The 21,225-nt window shown below is 56.2% G+C and overlaps 3 protein-coding genes across 5 annotated transcripts in view; 1 reads left to right on the forward strand and 2 right to left on the reverse strand.

Annotated features, from left to right (window-relative positions):
* The window catches only part of PPP1R37 (protein phosphatase 1 regulatory subunit 37), a 40,259-nt gene extending 37,143 nt beyond the window's left edge, over positions 1-3,116 (reverse strand). Inside the window, exon 1 of the mRNA XM_021681148.2 lies at positions 2,630-3,116. Coding sequence (XP_021536823.1) covers positions 2,630-2,831 — 202 coding nt within the window. The 5' untranslated portion in view covers positions 2,832-3,116. The remainder of the gene's footprint in view (positions 1-2,629) is intronic.
* A 1,579-nt stretch (positions 3,117-4,695) lies between these two features.
* Positions 4,696-14,828, reverse strand: GEMIN7 (gem nuclear organelle associated protein 7). 2 transcript variants are annotated; one of them, XM_044922268.1, is made up of 3 exons: positions 14,739-14,828; positions 8,440-8,527; positions 4,696-5,458 (listed from the first exon to the last, which is right to left on the reverse strand). In XM_044922268.1, the coding sequence occupies exon 3, from the start codon at positions 5,448-5,450 to the stop codon at positions 5,055-5,057; it is 396 nt and encodes a 131-aa protein (XP_044778203.1). In that variant the 5' UTR covers positions 5,451-5,458; positions 8,440-8,527; positions 14,739-14,828; the 3' UTR covers positions 4,696-5,054. The 2 variants fall into 2 exon arrangements, with proteins under 2 accessions (XP_044778203.1, XP_044778204.1); XM_044922269.1 differs by lacking the exon at positions 8,440-8,527.
* A 2,242-nt stretch (positions 14,829-17,070) lies between these two features.
* Positions 17,071-20,891, forward strand: ZNF296 (zinc finger protein 296). 2 transcript variants are annotated; one of them, XM_044922281.1, is made up of 3 exons: positions 17,071-17,447; positions 17,676-17,825; positions 19,868-20,891. In XM_044922281.1, the coding sequence occupies exons 1-3, from the start codon at positions 17,150-17,152 to the stop codon at positions 20,818-20,820; spliced, it is 1,401 nt and encodes a 466-aa protein (XP_044778216.1). In that variant the 5' UTR covers positions 17,071-17,149; the 3' UTR covers positions 20,821-20,891. The 2 variants fall into 2 exon arrangements, with proteins under 2 accessions (XP_044778216.1, XP_021536821.1); XM_021681146.1 differs by having other exon boundaries at positions 17,071-17,444; positions 17,673-17,825.
* Positions 20,892-21,225: the final 334 nt, after the last annotated feature.

Below are 21,225 nucleotides of genomic sequence, written 5' to 3' on the forward strand. Positions count from 1 at the left end.
GGGAACCCCCTTGGCCCAACTTTCTGTACCGAGTTTCCTCTTCTACGGCCTGGCAAGGCTCCACGTTCCCCGGTCCCGAGCCAGGCAGCAACTCACTGTCCTCCCCAGGCACAGAGGCTAGCCACCTGCTCCTCAGCACTGACAGGCCCTCCAATTTCCTGTCCTGCAAATTCCACTGTCTAAACCCACCAACGTCACCCACGATCCCTCCCCTGCTTGGGGACCAAGATCCCCCAACTCCTTCACTGCCAGGCCAAGCCCTCGGCCCCTCTCCCCAGCCAAGATAGACCAACTCTGCCAGCTCGTAAACTGATTTCTCTTCTCTATGTCATCACCGCTCTACCTCAGACCCACTGACTCCAAAGTGTGAGTCCAGTCCCTGACCAGTCCCTGCCGTCCCTCTTTAAACTTCCAGAAATGAGAGACTCCCTGAGCCTGGAATGTGTTACCACCTCCCCCTACCCGGGGAAGACCAATCAGCAACTGTCCTCTCAGCTCCTCCCAGCCAGACTCCAAGTGACCCCTCTTTCTTGACATTCTTCCCTCCCCTCAAACTCCTTCACCCTCTGGGTAACAGCAGCTGCTATTTCTGTGGCAAGAATCGACAAGGACTATTTTATTTAATCCTCACAACTACCCGCAGTAGAAATTAGCACCTCCATTTGCAGAGAAAGAAACAGGAGATGCAGAGAGGAAAACAGCTTACTCAAAATCAAACAGCTGGTTACACACAGCTGTTCCTCTTCTGGGAACCTGCACACCAGAAACTTGCCCCCAGCCCCCAGCCCCACCCCGTGCCAACTCCCCCCTGCCTCAACCATGGCCCTCCAGCCCACAAACTGCTCATCTTCCTTCCTGCTTGCCCGGGGCCCACAAACTGACCACCATCTCTGTCCCTCTCCTGAAGGCTTGGGAAGCAGAAACATCCAGGCCCCAAGCACATGAACCTCTAGACTGGCCCCTAAAATGACCAATATCACCCAACATCACCCGAAAATGACCAACACTAACTGCAACTTCATGAAAGCTCATCCTAGCCAATTACTTTTCATACACAACCATATTTAGTCCTCCCTTAAAGCCTTTGCAGGGGTATTACCACCCACTTCACAGTCGGGAAAACTGAGACTCTGAGGAGTTAGATAACCAGCCTGAGGTCATGAAGTGAGTAAATGGGAGGCAGGATTTGAACTGGAACCTCTGCTCTCCACCACCCTACTCTGCCTATCCAGGTCTTTCTTCCTTCCCGCTCTCAACTCCCTGGACTGGGCACCATGCTATAGCCAGGGCCCCCTATGACTCTTCCCCTCCCCAGCCCAAGTCCTCCAACCCCAAAGTGACACCTATCCCTGGGGTCCAGAGCCCAAGACGTGGCTGGCTCTCGATGCCAACAATCATAAATTGTCTCTTTAATGAGAACTAGCCAAACTGGCATTTATGGCAAGCTACCTATGTGCTCAGCTTCCGGTTACCATGTTTCCCACTCTCACAAAAAAGCCACAATTCCTCCACTGCCAGACTAGCAGCAGTGCCTCCTCTTTCCTGGGGCCAATTGACCAACATCTACTGAGCAGGGACCAGTCTGTGACTCCTCTTCGTGGGCTCCACCATGGCAAGACCAGCAGAGAAAGACTCAACGCTCAACTCATCTACTGAGTGACTTTCCAACTTTAGTCCTATAGGTAAAACACACACAGTCCTCCAGCTGCCCTTTCAGTTCCAACACGCATCTGACCTTCAGGGGACCTAGAATCTGCAGACTTGCTCCCTCTCTCAACATCTCAGGCCAGCAAACTTCCTCAGGCCCTCACCTTCTACCGACCAACAACTCCCAATTCCCCAACTCTTTCTCAGGAAAAAAAGATTTTTTTAAAAGAGACCCTTCTATACCCAGACCCCAAAGTTCCTCTGCTCCTTAATGACTGATAATGCTTTGTTTCCCTTTTGGGAAGAAGAGAAGGAGGCATGCAGTGACTTTTCTTCTTAATGTCAAGATCTAACACCTCCTCTGGCTATCTCACCCACCTCCAAAGTGACCATCAACTCTACTCCTTTCCTGGCAGGTTGTTTACTCCCTTTTCCCAACCCCAGGATTTACCAACTCCTCCGCAGCCACAGGCCAGGCTGGTTTATTCCTCTTCCTCCCTTCAGCCAAAAAAGTGAGCAACATGACTACCCCTTGTCCTGAGGTTTGCAGACCGGCAACTTAACCTCTTTCCATCCCTATGAGCCCATCAAACTCCACCTGCCCTTTGAACGCCAATGCTGATCCACTCTTCCTTCCCTGACTGCTCGCTTTATCCTTCTGGGGGGGGGGGGAACGACTAGGAACTCAAAGGCTACCGCCCTACCGATCTCCCAAGCCTCCAAACTTTAACTGCTTATCGTTTTTATTTCTAAAACGACCCCCCTTCGGGGTGGGGGGGGGGGGGGGGGTGCGGATAAGCCAGCTACTTTTCACCTTCCCAACCCAACAGGCACGCCGTCTCTCACATCTTGCAGCTCCAAATTGACGACAGTCTCCTTAAATCCTCATTAGGTGCAACTTATTGAGCACCACCTCCGTGCCGGGCGCTGCACAGACTCCCGGTCCGCCACGAGCCCGCCCCCGCGCCCCGGGGGTAGCTACCGTGTCTCCAGGGGTCTTTGGGTTCCACCGCTCCAGACACGATATCCTCGTCGGAGGGGAACGTGACGCGCTTGGCCGCAGCCTTGAGGCGCCCGTCGGCGGGGGACGATGCGGGGCTGGGAGACCGGGCCTCGGCGGGGGCCTCCTCGGCGTCGCCGTCCGCGCCCGGCACGGGCGGCGCCTCCTGCGGCGGGATCTCCATCGCCGCCGCCGCCGCCTCCTCACGGGGGCCCCGGGGACATGTCCCGGGCCCCGGGCTCGTCTCTCCGGGCCCGCCCGCCGTCCCGGGGCATGGGCTCCGCCGCTGCTTCAGGCGCCGCCTCCGACCGCTCTCCTGGTCGTCGTAGTCGTCGCCGCCGGGAGCTCGAGCGCGCCTCCCCCGAGCCTCGCGCGCGCCTGCTCGTTCGCAGCCGCACTTTCGTTAAGAGCCCGTGAGCCCGTCGCGGACTGAGGAAAGCAGAAAATCAACTGAAGCTATTTGCGGGTAGGGTTGTCTCGCGGGTTGTTGAAACCGGTAACAAGAGGCAGAAAGAACTACGGGAAAAAGAAACGTGAGCAGTGAATCTGCAGAGCCGGAACTGCAGAATACGAGGGGCGGGGCGAGGTGGACGCTGTCTCCCGGAGCAGCGCGCAAGCGCGAACCTGAGCCGCCCCCACCCGCCTCCCCGCCTCAATCTAGGTAACTAACGTTCAGACTCGCACACATTCGTCACGAGCTCGGGCAACGGAGAGGGGAATGGAGTTGGTAAAAATAAAAACATCTGCTCGGCGGGGCTAGGCCAACTGATAAGAAGACAGGCAAAGGGGCAGAGAACTTGAAAGGAAAGGCGATATTAGCCGTACTGAATATATGAGTACAAGTGATGGATGCTGACAGACGGATCCTTCTGCCTGGAGACGAAGCCTGTGCCTCTTTGCTACTTACTCTCTAGCCCTCCATTTGCAGACAGCAGTTTCATCAATAGTTTTCTGTATTCGTTGCGTGAAATGCAATTTAAATTAAAAAACTAAAATAAATATGAGCCCATGAGGAGTATCATAGCCCTGATTAAAACAACAACAACAACTGGAAGGGGGAAGAAGTTCCAAAACCAAGAGACGAATCTGCCAACCAAAATAATCGGGCGATGGAGCGGGTAGATCACCAAGCCCGGAGGGAACCGGCACGAGCTCAAACCCCCGACCTCCCCTCAATTCAGTCGCTTAATATTCGCCTCCGCACTTTCGCCAGGCTTTCCTAGCACATCCCCAACTGGGGGTCGGGGGTGGGAGGCGGGGCTAAAACTAAAAGGGAGGGGGGATTCGGGGAGGAGCGAGCGACGTCGTTGCCAAGGCAACTCGGGAGCTAGGCCCCGGACTCGCTGGAGGGGGCGTCGCGAACGGACCTATGGGAGCCGAGGCTCTCCGCCTGCCCCATTCAGCACCTCCAGCCGCCGCACTTTCGCGACTGCAGATGAACAAAGCAAATCTCGTCTCTACTTACTGGGATCTTCATCTGCATTCCAAAGTTGATGGGACTACAAGGGGGGCAGCAATTACTGTTTTAAGGCGAATCTGACAGACAGCTGGTGACGGGGATAAGGGAAGCTAATGATATGGACGGTCACACAGCTTGGAGCGAAATGGGGAGAGGGTGAAGCTTCACCCCAACCCCTAGTCCTCAGCCTGGCCTCTGTGTCGCCGCCACACGGGGTCCGACCCCTTCCGGAGTGGCCGGGGAAGCGAACCGGCCGTCTCTAGAGTGAGGTCCTCACCGCTCTAGGGCCGGGCGACCAGGTGACCCAGTACGAGCCACGCCCCTGGCTGGGCACACTCCCGCCCACCCGAAAAAGAAATCGCGTCCAAATGTCCCAAACCCCGGCGTTCAGGTAGCTCCAGCCATTCCCGGACCAAGCCAGTCTCCACCTTTATCCGAGTTCCTTCCAGCCCCGTGATGTGTCCTCTTCTTGGCCCAGATCCACCAGATCCAGCCCTTGGCTAGCCACCCTTCCACTTCCTAAATCTGGCTCCATCCCTGTGTCGTACACTTTAAAAAATAAAAAACAGGAGGCGAATTTTCCTGGGATAATTGGTTCTTTAGTAGGAGGGGAGTATCTTCAGGGTGGCTGAACTTTGCAACTTCCAGAAACAATTTCCCACTCTGCGATTTGCCTTCCACCCCCAACCCCCAGTCTTCAGGAACTGGCAAGTGGCCCTGTTTTAGAGTTTGGAGTTCTGTAAGGTAGAGCCTTCATTTCAACAGGCTCTAGAACTCCTGGGGTTGCAGAATCTTACTGACTGCACCCTGGAGGTCCCAAGCAGCCAGAGGTGCTTGGAGCTTGGCTCAAAATTCCAAGGGCGTTCCAAACTGGGGCCCACGACCATGTGTGGAGGGCTGGGGCCCCGTGGCGAGGCCCAAAGCAGAAAGGTGAACATAGTAACATCTTTAGGGCTTGAAGCTGTACGCAATAATGTCACTGCACCGCAGCAGTGCTTCAGCCTGCACACCAATGGGCGTCTGCAGCTGCGACACGTAGAAGTTGGCCACGTCCAGGTCGGTGGCTCCGAAGTGGGCAGTCACGTGCACGCCCTCGTGCAATGTGAAGCTCACCTGGTGACCCACCATGGCCAGCAGGCTGCGGAGGTAGCGTTCCCGGAGTGCGGCTCGCACCTGCTGTTCCTGGGATTCCCGAGATTCTGGAACTACGGCAGACCCCGGGGCTCCAGGACCCTCTGGCGTCAGGGGGGCCCTGCGTCCATCTGGGGCAAAGCCGCGGCTCAAGCCATCCGGGCCCCGGGGAAGCCGGAGCACAGGTACAGGAATGGTCAGCGGAGTCTGCATTGTCCTGGCTGGTGGGTGAAAAAAGCAAGAAGCCATTACACGGGGAGTGTGTGATGACAAGAGGCGTCTGTCTACCCCACCTCAATTCGACTTGTCCAAAACCTGTGCCCTCCCTCCGCCAGTAACCCCCTCCCCAGGAGTTGCTACCACCATTCTCGAGGTCCACGAGAGCAAGAACTTTTGACTGCTTTTATCACTGTTTTATTCCTAGTCCCTGGCTATAAACACTTGCTGAAAAGAACAAACTCCAGCCTCCTCTCCTGTCTCACGCACAGCCCATCCAATCCAGAGGGAAATGCTCTCTCCCGAATACATTCCCAATCACACAGGAGCCGGCTTACAACGGCTTCGGGTGGCCAGCTCCGGAATGATGTGAACATTACAATAATGACAGTTACACAGGGCGCCTGGCTGGCTCAGTCGGTAGAGCATGTGATTCTTGATCTCGGGGTTGTAAGTTCAAGGCCCACTTTGGGTGTAAAGATTACTTAAAAATAAAATCTTAAGGGCGCCTGGGTGGCTCAGTCGTTAAGCGTCTGCCTTCGGCTCAGGTCATGATCCCAGGGTCCTGGGATCGAGCCCCGCATTGGGCTCCCTGCTCTGCGGGAAGCCTGCTTCTCCCTCTCCCACTCCCCCTGCTTGTGTTCCTGCTCTCACTATCTCTCTCTGTCAAATAAATAAGTAAAATCTTTAAAAAAAAAAAAAAATCTTAAAAGAAATAAAATAAAAAATGATAGATTATAACCCACTGAATAAAAGAGAAATCCATGTGCCCCTGAGGTGATACACTGAGGACAGGGCACCACTTCTGTGGTATTCCTGCCAAAAATGGATTACCTAAATCTCATCGTGAGGAAACTCAAATTGAGGGACATTGTATAAAAAAGAGCCTGATGGGCTCAGTCAGTCAAGCGTCTGCATTTGACTCAGGTCATGAGCTCAGGGTCCTGGGATCGAGTCCTGCATCGGGCTCCATGCTCATCGAGGAGTCTGCTTCTCCCTCTCATGCTCTCTACTCTCTCTCTCTCTCAAATAAATAAATAAAATCTTAAAAAAAAAAAAGTGAGCCTGAGTTCTTCAAAAATATCAAGGTCATGGGGTGCCTGGCTGGCTCAGTCAGTAGAGCATATGACTCTTGATCGTGGGGTCCTGAGTTTGAGTCCCATATTGGGCACTCAGTTTACTTAAAAAAAAAAAAATCAAGAGATGCCTGGGTGTCTCAGTTGGTTAAGCGTCTGCCTTCAGCTCAGGTCATGATCCCAGGGTCCTGGGATCGAGCCCTGCTCGGGCTCCCTGCTCAGTGGTGAGCCTGCATCTCCCTCTGCCTCTCCCCCTGCTTGTGTTCTCTCTCTCTGTGACAAATAAACAAAATCTTTGAAGTGCATTCTCTTTACCCTTTAAAAAAAAATCAAGGTCATAAAAGACAAAGAAAGCCTGAGGAGGAAAAACATATATAATTGACACTTGATCAACATGGGAGTTAGAGCGCTGACCCCATGCACTACTGAAAATCCAGGTATAACTTTTGATTCCCCAAAAACATAACTACTGGTAGCCTACTGTTGACTGGAAGCCTTACTGATAACATAAATAGTTGATCAACACATATTTCGTATGTTACATGTATCATATACTGTATTCTTACATTAAAGCAAGCTAGAGAAAAGCAAATTTTATGAAGAAAACCATAAGGAGGAGAAAATACATTTCCAGTACTGTACTGTATTTATGGAAAAAATCCGTGTATAAGTGGACCAATGCAGTTCAAACCTGTGTTGTTCAAGATCAAGTGTTGTTTTGTATTCTGAGCCTAACGCTTCTCTCTCCACTGCCCATATCTTGGTCCAGCCACTGTCGCTCTCTGCTTGGACAACTGAAGTCACGTCCTCCCTGGGCCCCTGGCTTCCACCTTCACTGTCCCCTTACCCCAAGTCCATCCCCACCCACACAGCCAGAGGGACCTGCTTAACACCTGACACCCACCATCTAACACCTGAGTCAGGTCACATCCCTCCTCTGCTGAGAGGCCTCCCCTGGCTTCCGCCCCGCCCAGAGTCAAAGCCAAAGTCCTTCCCACAGCCCTCAGCAGCCCTGAGGGCTCCAGACCCTGCCAGCACCTTCATGGTCTGCCACGCTTCTCTCATTACCCCAGCCTCGCTGGCCTCCCTGTGGGTCTGCAAGCGCACCTGGCACAGAAGTGCCTCTCACACCCTTGTGCTTGAGGTTCCCTCTGCTTGTACGTGCCGTCTGCCTTCTCTGGGCATGCCATGTTCAAGTTCCACCCCACGTCCCTTCCTGCCCTCCTCAGCTTCGTCGTTCTCTGTAGCACACAGTATTCTTCTGACATATGGTATATTTGTCATTCTGCTTATGCCCTTTGTCCCCTGCTAGATGCCCGCCTCCCCATGGGCAGCGGCCTCGCTTCTTGCCTTCGGCTGTATTCCCAGCTCCTGGAACCCTGTGTGGCAGGGACACAAAGACCCAGCCCCTTCAACACTGCTCCTGCTTGAACGAATGCAGTGGAGATTGAGCTCATAGGCCTGCTTCTCTGGGTGACCTCAGCGGGTTATCAGGATACGACAGGCTCCTGCAGGATGGGGGGACCTAGTTCACGGTAGCTTCTCTATAAAAGTTTAGTTACAATTGTTATTATTAGTATTGCTGTGCGACTGGGGTAAGTTGCTTAACTGGTCTGTGCCTCGGCTTCCCCATCTGTGAAATAGGCATGGTAAGAGGACCGACCCCACAGGGTCGGCCTGGGGACTAAATGCACAAACAATCACAGTGTTGAGCACAGGCCTGGAACACATGAAGCGCCACGACCATGATGCTGGTTGCCTATAGGGAAGTGCTGGTTCTGTGAGCAAGAGAGAGGGAGAGGGAGAGAGGGACCCAAGTTTCAGGTGGCTGCACCCCTGTCTGTGGCTTAGTCCTCTCTCAAGTGATGACGGATTTTAGGCAGCCGGTGTCCCATCCCTGGGCCACTCACCATGCGGGGAAGATTAAGACGATCCTTTTCCTTGTTAGGCTCTCCCTGTCTCTGCAGCTCACCTGTGAGCTCCTTGCAAGAAAGGACCCTGCAGAGAAATGGGCCAAGGCAGCAGATGAGGGTTTCTTAACCTCAGCATTGTTGATATTTGGGGCGGGATCACTCTTTGTCCTGTTGTGGGGGGCTGTCGGGTGCAGAGCTGTAGGATTTTAGCAGCAGCCCTGGCCTCTGCCCACGAGACGCCTGTAGGATCTCCCACCCCGAGCTGTGACTCCCAAAATCGTCTCCCACTGGTGAATAATATGGTATGAGAATTACATCTCAATAAAGCCTTTTATTTTTCCTTTTAAAGATTTATTTATTTATTTTTTTTTTTTTAAAGATTTTTTTTTTATTTAGTTATTTGAAAGAGAGAGACACAGTGAGAGAGGGAACACAAGCAGGGGGAGAGGAAGAGGGAGAGGGAGAAGCAGGCTCCCTGCAGAACAGGGAGCCTGATGCGGGGCTCGATCCCAGGACCCTGGGATCATGACCTGAGCCGAAGGCAGACGCTTAACCGACTGAGCCATCCAGGCGCCCCTATTTATTTTTTATTTGAGAGAGAGCATGAGAGTGGATAGAGGGAGAGGGAGAAGCAGACTCCCCGCCGAGCAGGGAGCCTGATGCGGGACTCGATCCCAGGGCCCCAGGATCATGACCTGAGCTGAAGGCAGACGCTTAACTGACAGCCACCCAGGTGCCCGATTTTTTTTTTAAATATTTTATTTATTTAATTGACAGCGAGAGACACAGCAAGAAAGGGAACACAAGCAGGGGGAGTGGGAGAGAGAGAAGCAGGCTTCCCGCTGAGCAGGGAGCCCCATGTGGGACTCGATCCCAGGACCCTGAGATCATGACCTGAGCCGAAGGCAGATGCTTACCGACTGAACAACCCAGGCGCCCCCCCCCCTTTTTTTTTAAAGATTTTGCTTTTGGGGGGACGCTTGCTTCTCCCTCTACCCGCAGCTCCCCCTGCTTGTGCCCTCTCTGACAAATAAACAAAATCTTGGGCGCCTGGGTGGCTCAGTTGGTTAAGCGACTGCCTTCGACTCAGGTCATGATCCTGGAGTCCCTGGATTGAGTCCCGCATCGGGCTCCCTGCTCGGCAGGGAGTCTGCTTCTCCCTCTGACCCTCCCCCCTCTCATGTGCTCTCTCTCTCATTCTCTCTCTCTCAAATAAAAAAAAAAAAAAATCTTTTAAAAAAAAAGAATGGTTGCATTGTCTTTTAAAAATAAATAAATAAATAAACAAACAAACAAACAAACAAAATCTTAAAAATAAATAAATAAAAAATAAAATTCAGTGGATACACTCTTAAGAAAGAGCTCTCCATATATGGGGGGAACAAAATAAAAACATCTCTAGTTGAGAACCACTAGTGTGGATAAACAGGTGGGGGGGGGTCGGGAAAAGATGGCTACTCAACTCCTGAACATATTCACAACCTCACAGAGAACCAGAGAAATGCAAATTAAAGCTACAATACTGTAAGATTCTTCACCTCCCAGATTAGGGAGGACTGAAGGCTGATGAAGCATCGTGCTGGCGCAGCTGTGGAGAAACGTCTTCACGGCCCTTAGGACTAAGGGTGTAAATTAGGACAGTGTCAAAGGGGGGCGGTTTGTATCCATGAAAACTGCAACCATTCCTGGTCATTCAGCCCCTGAAGAAAGAGCCCAGGGCAGGGTACTTTTAACTGTCTACCTTTTTATGCCTTTTGCCGTCCATACTATTCAAAGTAATTTGTTTTCAAAGATTTTATTTTATTTAAGTCATCTCTACACCCAAACTGGGGCTGGAGCTCACAACCCCGAGATCCAGAATCACATGGTCTACTGACTGAGCCCGCCAGGCACCGCCCTCAAAGTAAATTTTAAATTCTAATTCAAGAAGGAAGGGGCATATTGTAATGCTCCCATGTCCCTTAAAAAATGTTAGATTCCGGGGTGCCTGGGTGGCTCAGTTGGTTAAGTGTCTGCCTTTGGCTCAGATCGTAATTTCCAGGGTCCTGGGATGGAGCCCCTGCTCAGTGGGGAGCCTGCTTCTCCCTCTGCCCAACCCCGCCCCCTTGTGCTCTCTCTCTCGCTATCTATCTCTCTCAAATAAATAAATAAAATCTCTTTTTAAGGTGGCTCAGTTGGTTAAGCATCTGCTTTCGGCTCAGGTCATGATCCCTGGGTCTGGGATCGAGCCCCACATCGGGTTCCCTCCTCAGCGGGGAGCCCGCTTCTCCCTCTCCCTCTGCCTGCCGCTCCCCCTGCTTGTGCTTGCTCTCTCTCTCTCTCTGTGTCAAATAAATAAATGCTTTAAAAAATAATAATAATAAATAAATAAAAGCTTCCACTGTTTAGTATTTGGAAATTAAAAAAATAATAATAAATTTAAAAAAATGTTAGATTCCTGGGGTGTCTGGCTGGCTCATTTGGTAGAACGTGCGACTCTTGATCTCAGGGTGGTGTGTGGAGACTACTTAAAATAAAATTTAAAGAAATACAAATAAAAATGTTAGATTCCCCCTCGGGAATCTGAACTTCCTCTCCCATCCTTACCCACTCCCAAACTTTCTGTCCCAGCCCAGGCCTTTCCTAGGGACTAGCTGTCCAGCCCTACAGATCAGACACCCCCACTGGTGGCCCAGATTGAATCCTTATTAGAAGTGAGCAAATGTTCTCTGTACAGGGCCCAAAAGTAAATACTTCAGGCTTTGTGGGCCATAGGGTCTGTCACAACTACTCAACGCTACCATAGTATTAAGAAAGCAGCCACGGACAGATATGAGAACGAACATAGCCGTTCTCCTTACAACCCCACGTACCAGGACCCTGCAATTTGAATTTTATATAATTTCATGCACCCACAAAGATTTCTTAAAGTTTCCAAGCACTTAAAAATGTAAGACCCACTCTTGGCTGGTGGGCCATACCAGACCAGGAGGCAGGCCATAGCTTACTCCGCGGCGGAGAGGATGAAGGTGTGGATTCGGGGAGCCCGGGGGGTTCTTAGCCCTCCCAGATTCATTACCAGGGATCTGGGCAGGTCACCGCGAGTGACTCTATAGCAGCCTCCCTGCTCTGGTTCCTCATCTATGAAATGACGAAGGAAGGAAAAAAAAAAAAAAGACCGCCTAGGTTTTCCGGGAGAAGGGAGAACCTTTCAGGGTGATCAGGCAAAAGACATCCCACAGTGTCCTGGACCCCTCCTCGCTTTCTCTGCCATCCATATTCAATCCATCAGTAAGGCCTGTCAGCTCCACCTCCAAGTTGTATCCAGAACCCAGCAACTTTTCACCCCCTGCCCCACTGTGCCTCCTCCCCGGTCCGGCCACCATCCCCGGCCACCTGGACTATACCAGTCTCCTCCCCACTGGGTCCCCAGCTTCTAGCTTCACCCTACAGTCTGTTCCCTGCGCAGACAAAGCTGTCAGAGAGATCCTGTTAGAACTAAGTCCCAGCACACCCCTCCTCTGCTCAGAGCCCTCCCATGGCTCCCACCTCCCCAAGAGCAAAAAGCCCAAGTCCTCACAGTGGCTCCAAGACCCTATCATACCCTCTCTGACCTATCCTGCGCCCCACCCCCTTGCCTCACTGCTCTAGTCCTTGAACATCGCAAGCACACTCTTGCCCGGAACCCTCTTCCAGATGGGGGACTTACATATTTCTGGATCCATGGCTCACCTTCCTCCCTCACTGCACTCAGGTCGCTGCTCAAACATCGCCTTTACAGGGGGGAGACAGTAGCCCCTGCACCCTGCGTTCTCCCAGGAGGGGGTTCGTCCCCACGGTACGACCCCCTCCTGACAATATGCACGTACTTTTTTACCTGTGTGTGTTTGTGCTGCCACCGAACACAGGACTTTGAGAGAAAAGCCATGTCCCATTATTTCACGACTCCACCCCCAGCCCCACCCAGAGCCAGGCAAGCAGGGGGAGCTCGGTAAATATTTGTTGAAGGAATGAAAAGATTCACCCATCCGCATTATCCAAGGGCCTGCCCAGTGCCCAGCCCACCTGGGGCGCTGCTAGGGACACAGCCGTGAGCGAACCACCCCAGTTCAGCGGCTGCCACAGACTTGTCTCTAGACCAGGCTGACCCAGAGTGGGCAGGACTGGAAGGCTAGAGGCTGGGGGGCCCTGGTGCCCAGAGGGGCCGCCTGGCCCAGCCTGGGGGCGAGAGAGGGCTGGCCAGGAAGGCTGTCGTATTTGAGCACAGACCTAAATAGAATAAGGAACGGAGTCATGTAGAGATCTGGGGGAAAAGCCTTCCAGTCCATAGGAACAGCAAATGCAAAGCCCACGCAAGGAGGCCCGCATGGAGGAGGCGCGGGAGCAAGGGCAGATGCTGCAGGGAGGGGCCTCGAAGACTGAGGTGAGGACCCGGCTCTCTACTCTGAGGGAGACAGGAGGGACTTGGATTTTCACATGATCCCTCTGCCTGCTGCGCGTGTGGACAGTGGACTGGGAGGGAAAGAGGGAGAAGCAGGGAGCCCCGTGAGGAAGCCACCGCAGTGGCCCAGGAGGGCAGGGGATGATGGTCCCTGGGACAGGCTGAGGGCCGCGCAGGTGGGGACAAGTGGTCAGTTTAGGATTTATTTTGAAGGTTGACAGCCCTCACTATTTGCTGATGGACTGAGGGGAGAACCAAGGCAGACTCTCAGGGTCTTCCCTAATGGGGAAGACCACAGTAAATGGGCTTTATGGGATATATACATTTTCTTCTTTTTTTCTTGTGTTTTTATTTTAATCCCAGTTAATTAATACACACTGTTAGTTTCAGGTGTACAATATACATTTTCTTTATTTGACCACTACCACTGTGAATGGGATTCGGGGATATACACATTTGCTAACTTATCTGACCGCGGCAGTCCAAGCTCAGGCAAGAATCATCAGCCCCCAGGGCTCTCAAGCAACCTAGCTTAACACTTGAGTGATTTAAAAGAAACACCCTAGTCTTTAGGGCTAGTACTGAATAAAGGATTGATGGGAATTAATCAAATGGCCACAAATGTTGTTAAATCCCTGGATAAAACAAAAAAGTAAGGGTGGACCAGTGTGCAGACTTGCTTTCTCCATTAGGGGAAAACAAACGGAGACTGGGGTCAGGCCACACAATCCCCATTCTCCCCAAGGAGGAAACTGGAAACAGGGAAATGCCAAATCATTTACTGGGTGCAAGCCGGCTGAGGGGACGGATAAGGGAGCAAACCCAGGTGGGTCTGACAACGGACCCGGCCCATCACCCCTGCTCTCTGCAGGACAGACTTGTTTTCGTCCAGCACAGGAGGGCCACTGGAGGACTTGGAACCAAGGTGTGATCCGATAGGAAACCGGTTTAGGAAAGGTCCGACAGGGTGTGCCCAAGAAGGCAAAAGGAGGCATTATCCAAGCTCCCTGGTGACCAGGCTCCAGAATCCTTTATCTTTTCAGTCTCCAAGGCAAGGATTTCCCGCGGGAAGATTGCAGAAAAATGCCCAAACCCATCCCCCACGACTTGAAAAACGATCTGCATAAAAACTCCAGAGCCCATCACTTGGGTGGTGGGCGCGAGGGCAGGAGATTCGCAGACCTCCCTTCTAGGGGCCTCGGGGCTGACCTCCAAGGAAATGGCAAAGGATCCGTTCAGCGGACACGCATTTAGCTAACCCTTCCGTTGCCAGGGCAGGGAACTAGCTGAGTTAGCAGGGTCACAGAGAAGACCCCAGACGCCGGCGGATGAACCAAGGTCCTGTTATGTCCACACAACACCCCCCCGCCCCAAAGCTCCAGCACAGAGTCCTTCCCCTCCCCTGGGCCGGTCAGTTTCCTTTCAATTCCTCCCTGGCCACCCACCGTTAGCCTTTTCTTATACTAAGTAGGTCCTCCCGGCCCCCAGGCGTCCACTCCCGACTCCGCCCGGGCTGGGTGTCTTCCCGGCTCAGAGCCGGCCAGCGAGCCCGTCCCACCGAGGGGGGGGGGCGTCAGGACCGCTGCCGTGGTCACTGTCCTGACCGTCGTCGCTATCATCTGCCCGAGCGGGGAGCACCGCGCGCTGCCCCGGCTCCTCACCCCGCCGACCCGGGCGCGGGGACGTCCCCGACCGGAGTCCCGGTGCCGGCGCTCGCGGCGGGGGGCGGGGGGTGGGATCCGAACGTCCCCCCACGGCCCGCGTGGCAGGCGCGGACCTGCCCCTTTCCCGCCACTCCCGGCTTCGCGCGCGGGCGGGCGCCCGGGGGAGGGAACTGCCCTGCGCTCGCGCCCCGCCACCGACACCCCGCACTCACCGAGGTCCGCGGCGGCCGGCGCCCCCACTTCCGCCGGCGTCCCGGCTGCAGAGGCCCGGGCGGGCCGCGAGCCGCCCCGCCTGGGTTCCGCCCGCGCCGCCGCCCCACGTGGTGGGGGGCGGGCTCTGGGGCTCGGAAGCCGCCGCTGGCCCGGCGTCCCGCCCCGCCCCGCCCCCCCCCGCCCACCGCCTGGCCCCGCGCTGCCCCCGGAGCGGCCCGCCTGCGACGTGGGGCCTGTCCGGGGTGCCCGCTTTACGGAAGAAGAAATTGAGGCGCAGAGAGGGGGAAGACTTCCTCCGGCTGAGCTAAGCGCGGAGCTTGGTGTTTGCACCCCCACCCCCGCTACACGTGCACGCTCCTACCCTTCACCTGCAGGCCAAACCCCAGCTCCCTTCCTTGAAGCCCTGCGCAGCCAGGTTTCAGCAGGAAAGAGGTTGGAGAGAGCTGCAGCTGGGATGGACCCCGGGTGGTGGTTCTGTCTCGCAGGCCTCCCTGCAGCCCCCCACCCCCACCCCGTTTTACAAAGAAGGAAGCAGGCCTTGAAAGATGGACTGTCTGGCCTGAAGGCTAGGGAGCCTCGCTCCTCTGGGCTCAGACAGAATTCCCTTCTCCCACACTTTTTCAGTAAGGCAGAGGCTCCGTGGGCCTCCCCACCCCACCAGATCCCCAAGGCCCGGTGCCTGGCACACAGGCCCTCTGCGATATGTTGAAAGACCGGGCAGAGCAGGAGCTCAATACACACTTGTTAACCTATGAACGAGCAGGGGCCCTGTGGACAAGGCTGGCTTGACTCCTGCCCTCTTAGAACCTACATTCTAGGAGGGCGGGGAGGGACAGATACAGGGTCTCCATGAGCAAATACATCAACAAGATCCTTCAGGGCTTGTGATGAGTGATATAAAAAGAATAAAATGAGGGTCATGGTGGTAGAGCTGGGGGAGCTTCTTTAATTGGGTGGCCGTGAAGAAGCCCCCTTAGGTAACAGATGGGGAAGCTGAGGGCCAGGAAAGAAGCGAGGACGGATGGAGGTCATGGTTGTGAGGCCTTCAGCAGGGTGGGGCTACATTAGATACAGTGGTCAGGGAGGTCCTCTGCTTGCTGGAGGACAATTGAGCTCAGCCCTGAATAACAATATGAGGAACCTTCTGGCCTGGAGCAGTACTCTGGGGAGATTAGCATGTGAAATTCACTCGGACTGGGGCTGGGGACAGCCCGGGAAGGACAGACCCTGGCCCTGACCTCAGGGGGCTTGTGTTGGGTAGGGTTGGGGAGGCAAGAGAGGACGGTCAACAAATAGTTCTATGTTATGGTGCGGTGGGTGCCAGGAAGAAAAAGAAACTCGTCAGGGTTGGAGGGTGGGGCAGGGTGTCGATGCCACTTCAAACAGCGATCAGAGTGAGCTGCTTTGCGGAGGGAAGTTCAAGGAGGCCCGAGTGGAGGGGGTAGTGAGACAGTTGCCTGTTTGGTTTTAATGGTGATTCCAGAGCAGAGGAGATCTATTTGATCACAACCCTCCCCTGCCTTAAACCCCACCCTTCAAGGCTCCAGTCTCAGGAAACCAAGACCTTAAAGTGATCAAAAGACCCTCTTGGGTCTGACCTCATTTTCTCACAAAACTCAATCACCCACGCCCATCCCCCTTCCTTGTTATTCTTGAACGCACAAGGCCGGCTGGCCCCCTCACCTCCCTCGGGTCTCAGTTCCACCATGCTCTGCCCTGGAGAAAGCTGACCCCCACCCCCCACCCCAGCAACCCTGTCCCTTTATAACCCCTCCTAGCTTTATTTTGCCCCATTGCACTTGTCATCCTGGGAGGCACTCTTTTTAAGTTTTGCAGTTACCTTGTTGAGAGTCTCTCTCCCCAACAAATAAACTGCGTGAGGCCGGGGATTATTTTGTCTTGTTCACTGCGGTACCCTCAGTGCTTAGAACAGAACCCAGTGCACAGTAAAGGCTCAATAAATGTTTGCCCACTGAATTTTTATAATGCATTTAATGAAATAGTCCCGATTACTCATAGGCGCCTAGCGAGAAACGTGGCCCCTACTGTTTTCTCTCTCGGGGGTGGGTGTGGGCACCCCGTGCCTCAGTTACTCCGGCCCTAGAACGGGATCAGGAATAGCTGTTCGTGTACGTGGTCGTGAGACCCGGACGTCATTAAGGTTTGGTCCCTAAGAAAATGCAGTGGGTTCGGCTTTGATCGAGTTTGGCTGCCTCCTGGGGCCCCTGCGGGGCCGCCCCGTCCTCTCCCGTCAGGCCCCGCCCCGGTGGGCGGAGCCACGGGCCGGGCCAGCACGTGTAAGAGTTCGCGGCGGGTCGCCGCAGTCACTCACCTGAGCGCCTCGGACTGAGCGCGCACGGCCCGCGCGTCCTCCGCCCGCCAGCCCGCCCGGCCGGCCGGCCCTCGACCCATGTCCCGCCGCAAGGCCGGCTGCACGCCTCGCCGAGTAGACCCCGCGCCCGCCTCCAACACAGACGACGAGATGGAGATGCCGGACCTCGTCATCGAAGTGAAGCCCGAGCCAGACGCGCGGCCCCTCCAGGCCCCGGGGCTGGGGCTCTTCTCCCCGAAGGAAGTGCCCGCGCCGGGGCGGTTCGAGGGCGAACCCCGCCACTCCCCCGACCCCGTGCCCGCCGGGAACCCTCTCCACGCCCTGGGCGAGCGGAACCAGTGGGCGCTGTGGACGCCACTGATCGTCAACCCTCGCGGTGAGCGCCCCCTACCCCTGCCCCGCCTCTCTCCCCTTAACTCGGGGGGGTTGGTGGGGTACGTGGGACGCCTTCCTCCAGGCACCGACCCCCGGCCCCCACCTTATTTCTGTTGCCTGGTCCTGGCCTCCAGCCCCCATTCTGACCTTCGGGTTTTCCCTCTCCCTCGGAACCCCCAGCCCCCATCCTGGCCCCACCCCACGCTTACCACCCGCTTCCTCCCAGCAGACCGCCAGGCCTGGACCGACAAACACCCAGATCTGTTGACCTGCGGCCGTTGCCTGCAGACCTTTCCGTTGGAGGCCATCACTGCTTTCATGGACCACAAGAAGGTGGACTGTCAGCTTTTCAGAGGCCCCAGCCCCTGCCAGGGCTCAGGTGAGTCAAGCCGGGATGCAGGCCCCCTCTCAAGTTCGAGGGCCCGGCTTCCTGTGGGAGAAGGGGCTGAGCTGGACAGGCGGGGCAGTGAGCACTACTTCCCTTTTCTCGCTCCCCATCGGGTGCAGCCTAGGCGTGGCCAGGGCCTGCCCTGTCCTGGGGGGGGGAGTGGTGGGGGGGGGGGGGTGGTAAGTGGGGGCGGGGCGGGGCCTGTAGGAGGGCCGCCCACAGGGTGTGGCCAGCCCCTGAAGACTGGTCTGGGGATTTGCCACACACACACACACACACACACACACACACACACACCCAATCTGGTTTCACTTCTCCTTCCCCTTGGCCAGAAATAACTGGCCAGGTGGCCGGACCCTTGTGGCAGTAGGGGGACCTCTGGGGAGGGCAGCAACCTGGGGGAGGGGAAGCCGAGGCCAGCTGGAGGCGTGACATGGCCACCCCGTCCCACCTCTTGATCACTTCTGATTGTGGCGCTGGGTGCATTTGCTGGGAGTCAGGGAAGGGGCCTCTGGCTTCCCTCTCTGATGGAATCTCCCAGTCCTGCACGCTGGGAAGCCCCTGGTTTGGGCCAGGTCGTGGGTGTCTGGACACCTGGGTTCCTTCTCTTGGGAGGTAATGAAAGCCCTTGACATGGTACTAGACTCATGGTGAACTCTTGGTCATCGCAGGCCGAGGCTCCTCCAAACCTGCACGTTTCCATCCCCTGGCCCATGAGTTCCTAGGATTTTTGAGAGATGGAATTACATTCAGGCCTGGGCTGGCGTGGGGGGGGGGGGGAGGTCCCGTAGTGGGGGAGGGGAAGGAGGGACTGTGAATTAGCTGTAGACTTGAAGCCAGCAGGTTATCTGGTGGCCCAGGGAGGGGCCTTGATGGAATCACTGAACACTCCCAGGTGCTTGGACTTGGAGCAATGTGGGCACCTCAGCCACGTGGGCTCAGCTCATGTTTACTGAGGGCTGACCTGGACCAGAACTCTCAGTTCTTCTCCATCCGAGGTCACAACAGCCCTAAAAAGGAGAGGATCCCCACGATCCCCATATTCTGACAAATGAGAAAACTGAGGGCCAGAGAGGAGTGTTTCTCGCCCACACAGCTAGGGAGCCGGAGAACTAGTTGGAAGTCGGGCCAGGCTGACACTCTCCAGCCCCCATCTGTGCTCCTGACCCTGGTGTTGCATCAGGAAAGCCACCCCCGTCCCAGACGGTCTAGAATTTGAGAAGTAAAGGCAAGTACTTCACCGATAGTACCTGGAGGGTCTAGAGAGAAAACATCCAATTTGGAGGGCTCTTAATTTGGGGTCCATGCTGAGGGAGGGGGACCTAACTCACTGCCCCACCCTGACCTCTAGGTGGCTGCTAAGCCTTCTCCCCACTTAGGCCTTGGCCCCCTCTTCTGTGAGGCAGGGAATAGGAGACCATGCGTGGAACTCGTGAACTTGGAGCTTGGCACAGAAACCCACTCAGTAATCAAGCCAACAGTCTTTTTTGAAAATCTGTCTCGCACTCCCCGGGTTTCTGGATTGAAACCCCAACTCCACCCTTGCAAGCTTGTGACCTTGGAGAAGTGTGTCTGCCTCAGTTTTCCCATCTGGAAAACAGAACTCTTGTTTCTTGTCTAGGTGGGAAGCTCAGTGAGCAGGGGGCATGGCCCGGCACCCAGCACCCAGAATTTGGTCTTGTCTTCCAGTAAGGCCTTCCTGACCCCCCACCCCCAATAGAAAATAGCACTCCTCCCGTCCCTCACTCTGCTGTCCCTTTTTTCTGGAAGATTCTCAGACATCTCTCTGATGGAATCTCCCAGTCCTGCACTGGGAGGTAGAATCCCCAGGTAGTCGTCGTCCACTCCACAGATTCTCCTTAACTTGTCTGTCTGCCCACTTCTGCACCTCGGCTCCTGAGGACAGGGAGTTTCTGCCTCCCTGCTGTGCGTTCTCAGTCCCCGCAAAAGGGCCTTTGCTGCAGAAGGCCACCAACTGGCAGGCATGAGACTGCTGCTTTCGTGCATCTAACACCCGGCCCTTCTCTCTGCAGAACGCAAGGACCCCAAGGCCTTGAGCTGCTTCCGCTGCGGGAGACAGTTCACAGGGGCCTGGAAACTGCTGCGCCATGCCCAGTGGGACCACGGCCTGTCCATCTACCAGACGGAACCCGAGGCCCCCGAGGCCCCGCTGCTGGGCCTGGCCGAGGTGGCCGCCGCCGTGTCGGCAGTGGTGGGGCCGGAAGCGGAGGCCAAGGGCCCCCGGATGAGCGTCCTGCCCCGGCGGAGCCCCACCTGCCCTGTGTGCGCGAAGACCCTCAGCTCCTTCAGTAATCTCAAAGTGCACATGCGCTCGCACACCGGCGAGCGGCCCTACGCCTGTGACCAGTGTCCCTATACCTGTACCCAGAGCAGCAAGCTCAACCGCCACAAGAAGACCCACCGGCAGCCGCGGCCTCAGAGCCCCTGCGGGGCCAAAGCCGGTCAGGAACAGGCCTCCGCCACGGCCCCTCCGGAGCCCGCCGCCCACGCGGCCGCCCCGGCCAGCAGCCTCCCGTGCAGCAGCGGGGAGCGCGCTGGGGCGGCGGCCACGGCGGGCGTCCAGGAACCTGGGGCCCCCGGCGGCGGGGCCAGCTGGGGGCCTACCCCCAAGGAACACACGACTGAGCCTGCCAAGAGCCAGACGTCCCCCAGGAAGACGCCCAAGGCGGCGGGCAAGAGCCGTGGGCCCGGGGGCAGCTGCGAGTTCTGCGGGAAGCACTTCACCAACAGCAGCAACCTGACGGTGCACCGGCGCTCGCACACGGGCGAGCGGCCGTACGCCTGCGAGCTGTGCTCGTACGCCTGCGCGCAGAGCAGCAAGCTCAACCGCCACCGGCGCATGCACGGCCTGGGGCCCGGCGGCGCCCGCTTTGAGTGTCCCCACTGCTGCGTGCCCTTCGGCCTGCGCGCCACCCTGGACAAACACCTGCGGCAGAAGCACCCCGAGGCGGGCGGGGAGGCCTGAGCTGCGGGGCCTGGCGCCGCGCGGGGGCCGCTGCTGCTCCACGTCCTTGTCCTTCCTCCGCCGCCAGTAAATCCTCCTGCCCAGTTACACCCGCGTGTGGACTCTGGCTTTCTCGGGGTGTCTCAGGTGGGGCGGGTGGCTCCCCTCCTTGGGGTGGACGGCTGGACGGACCGGTTTGGAGGGGGTGAGGGGAAAGGCCAGCGCCCCGGGCACCGCAAGACTGGCACAGAAAGCCGTGCTCCCGGTTCCCGCTGTGGGCGAGGCCAGGGCAGGGGCCGAGGCGAGGGCGGGGAGAAGCCCGGACCTGTCACCGGAGGCCCCTGGGCAAAGTCCTGGCCCATCCCCCACATGCTGGGTGCCGGCGCCCTTTCCCCACCGAGCGGGCCCCTGCCCTCGCCGAGCCGT

The sequence above is a fragment of the Neomonachus schauinslandi genome, chromosome 16, assembly GCF_002201575.2.
Source record: "Neomonachus schauinslandi chromosome 16, ASM220157v2, whole genome shotgun sequence".
In the NCBI taxonomy this organism is placed as follows: Eukaryota; Metazoa; Chordata; class Mammalia; order Carnivora; family Phocidae; genus Neomonachus; species Neomonachus schauinslandi.